The sequence below is a fragment of the Morone saxatilis genome, unplaced genomic scaffold (assembly GCF_004916995.1).
Source record: "Morone saxatilis isolate NCDOM2014 unplaced genomic scaffold, NCSU_SB_2.0 Contig18, whole genome shotgun sequence".
In the NCBI taxonomy this organism is placed as follows: Eukaryota; Metazoa; Chordata; class Actinopteri; family Moronidae; genus Morone; species Morone saxatilis.
In genome coordinates this window covers 25,314,113-25,316,725 of record NW_023339740.1, presented here as the reverse complement: position 1 = coordinate 25,316,725, position 2,613 = coordinate 25,314,113, and the positions used below count along the sequence as shown (strand labels likewise).

General features: G+C 38.9%; 1 protein-coding gene across 1 annotated transcript in view; it reads right to left on the bottom strand.

Annotated features, from left to right (window-relative positions):
* Positions 1–728, bottom strand: part of LOC118328901 (protein ATP6V1FNB) — a 1,622-nt gene extending 894 nt beyond the window's left edge. The window contains exons 1-2 of the mRNA XM_035662830.1: positions 553–728; positions 3–68 (exon numbers count right to left, since the gene is read on the bottom strand). Of these exons, the coding sequence (XP_035518723.1) occupies positions 3–68; positions 553–728 (242 nt within the window). The remainder of the gene's footprint in view (positions 1–2; positions 69–552) is intronic.
* Between the last annotated feature and the right edge of the window lie 1,885 nt (positions 729–2,613).

Here is a 2,613-nt window from a genome sequence, read left to right as displayed (position 1 = left end):
GAGGAGGAGGAGGAGGATGAAGGTCACTCTGCTTCTCAGGTGTCCTGGTAACAGGAGGCAGGACAGCTCTGGTAGTTGGAGCATTAACACAAAAAGTATTTATAAATTACAATAAACAAACCAAACACTGGCTCTAGATGGAGCCTTTTGCCTTTTTTTGTGCAACTACACCGTTAGATGCCACCAAATCTTATACACACTGGTCCCTTAATCAGTACAGATATAAATAAATTCAACTAACTGTTACTAACTGACACCATCAACTCTCCAGAAAAATCTGTTTTCATCACATTCATTCATTGGACCATTTTTTCTGTTTGTATGTCTGTATGTATCTGATTTGTGCATGTCAAATGATATTAGTCTGCATGCATCGGATGTTCATTTGATTTAAGACGTTGACTCTTAAATTGGTTTGAAGTTTCATTATTCAGATTTAACGTAATTAAAATACATCTGGGAGACACTTCTGGATTCAGGTTGATAACAGAGCTGCAGTTATATATTAAAAACCCTTCTGACAGCAGGTTTAATGTGAATAAAGCAGCTCACCGGGGGTCAGCATGCAGATGTGGCAGCTGTGCTGGCTCTGTGCTATTGTTTTGGGGATTATAGCAGGACGGGTAAAGCTTGGCATAGTGGCTCTTCCAGGCCAAACGGGTCAACATCTCCTTCTGGATCTGCTCTCGGTAGCAGTTCTGGCTCTGGGTCGTAAGCAGGCAACGCATCTCCTGCCAGAAAGCTTAACTTAGCCACTCTCAGTTTACCATTTTGACACAATCTTACTTTGATTTACTTAATGAGACTGAATTTAAATGGCTTTAAACATGAACAACTAATAGAGGCACAGTTGTTTTGATTGGTGGATTTTGCTCCTCAGACAAGAAAGCAGTGTAAAGAAAGAAAGAAAGAAAGAAAGAAAGAAAGAAAGAAAGAAATCTGCTGTATATTACAACACCACCACAAATGTCTTTCAAAGATGTGAAAAATCAAAGGCAATTGAATTAGGAAAATCCAGTTCTCATTGACTTCCATGCAAAAAGCTGCATGCCATTATTTATCTAGTAGATGTTTCTAAAATCCCTTTATGAAAAGATTAGATTTGCTAATTGTTAAATGTCTTAATTTACCTTTGGTGTGTCTGATGCAGAGCTGTGCAGGATCAGCTCCTCGCTGTGGAAATGAGATGTGGATCAGATAACAGTCTGTAACACAGGGAAACATGAGACACATGCAAACGCACATCCTGTTCTTCCTAACCCTAGAAACCTGTTACACACCTAAATCTCATCCCTCTTCAGTGCTTAAAGCCTTTAATCTTTGCTGAATAGCACCTCCTTTGTCCACAAATGGTGACACCATTACATTAAAGATGTAATATGTAACATTTCCACATTAAAATACCAATAAACACTTGACCTCTGAGTTGAGTTGTGTACTTACAGTATCTGACTGCAATGACGACAATGGTGGTGAAGACAACAACTCCAGTGGTCTGACGCTACTTCACAACGTCTTCATACTTCATCTTTCATTTTGTCTTAATGTGAGAGACTCTTTAGCAGATTTCCAACATTTAGATTCTCTTGAATCAGCTGCTGTAATAAAGCCATCACTGGGCACAGATTCAGTGTGAGGAAAGAGGATACACCTAATGGGTCTTCCAGCATGGTGCAGTAAGGTTTTTTACTCATATATTATAATTTTTGTGACGTGTTTAAAAGTATCACAACAGTAGTGCAAGCAGAGTAGACTCCTGAACGAAGTAAAGACATAGCAATATAACAATTATATCATATAATTTCACTTCACTATTTGAATTATCAAAAACTCAGACAACCAAGCCATTATTTTGCTTATATTAGTTAATATTGGCCACTGTTCATAGCAAGAATGTGGCAGCAATACTAGGATGACCATATTTGAAGGTGTTTGGTTCAGTATGCTACAGAACTGGTTGTCAGTCCTTGTGAGTCCTGAACCACAGCAGCCCAGCCAGCAAGTTATCCCTTTTATCTGTCCCTTGTCTTTCCTGTCTCTCTTTTTTGTCACTATCAATAAAGCAAAATGCCTAAACGAATTTTTATATTTTAAAAAAGTTGCTTTAACTGTGCCTTTAATCACCTTTTATTAATTTGCCTTTATCCAGATAGGGGTCATGACAGGTGGCTCATGCTTTAACATTTTTTTCCACTTGCTCTATCTGCAGGTTGTGACATGATTTGAGTTAAAGCAGTGTCATTGCATTGCTGCATGAGGAAAAGAATGAACTCCCATAATGGTTTGACAGCACTCATGCTCAGAAAGGGTGTGACAAAGCTCCACCCCTTAACTGACTCACCTGAGAACAACAGAAGAAATATAAATTGCATATGTGTTTCGGAGAAAACACACACACCCAGAGATAATAACCATCAAAACAAATCCACAACTTTTACAAAACGAGGACAGCTACAGGAGAGAATACTTGGAAACCTGCATAATGGAAATCTGATCTAGAAGAGAAGGGACTTTCTTTCTTGTTCTTGCTTCTTTGTTCCTGGCGTGTTTCCATCATCATTCGCTGAAAAAATGGCAGCAGGATCTGAGGCTCTCTGCAGTCTGCACTCTGAG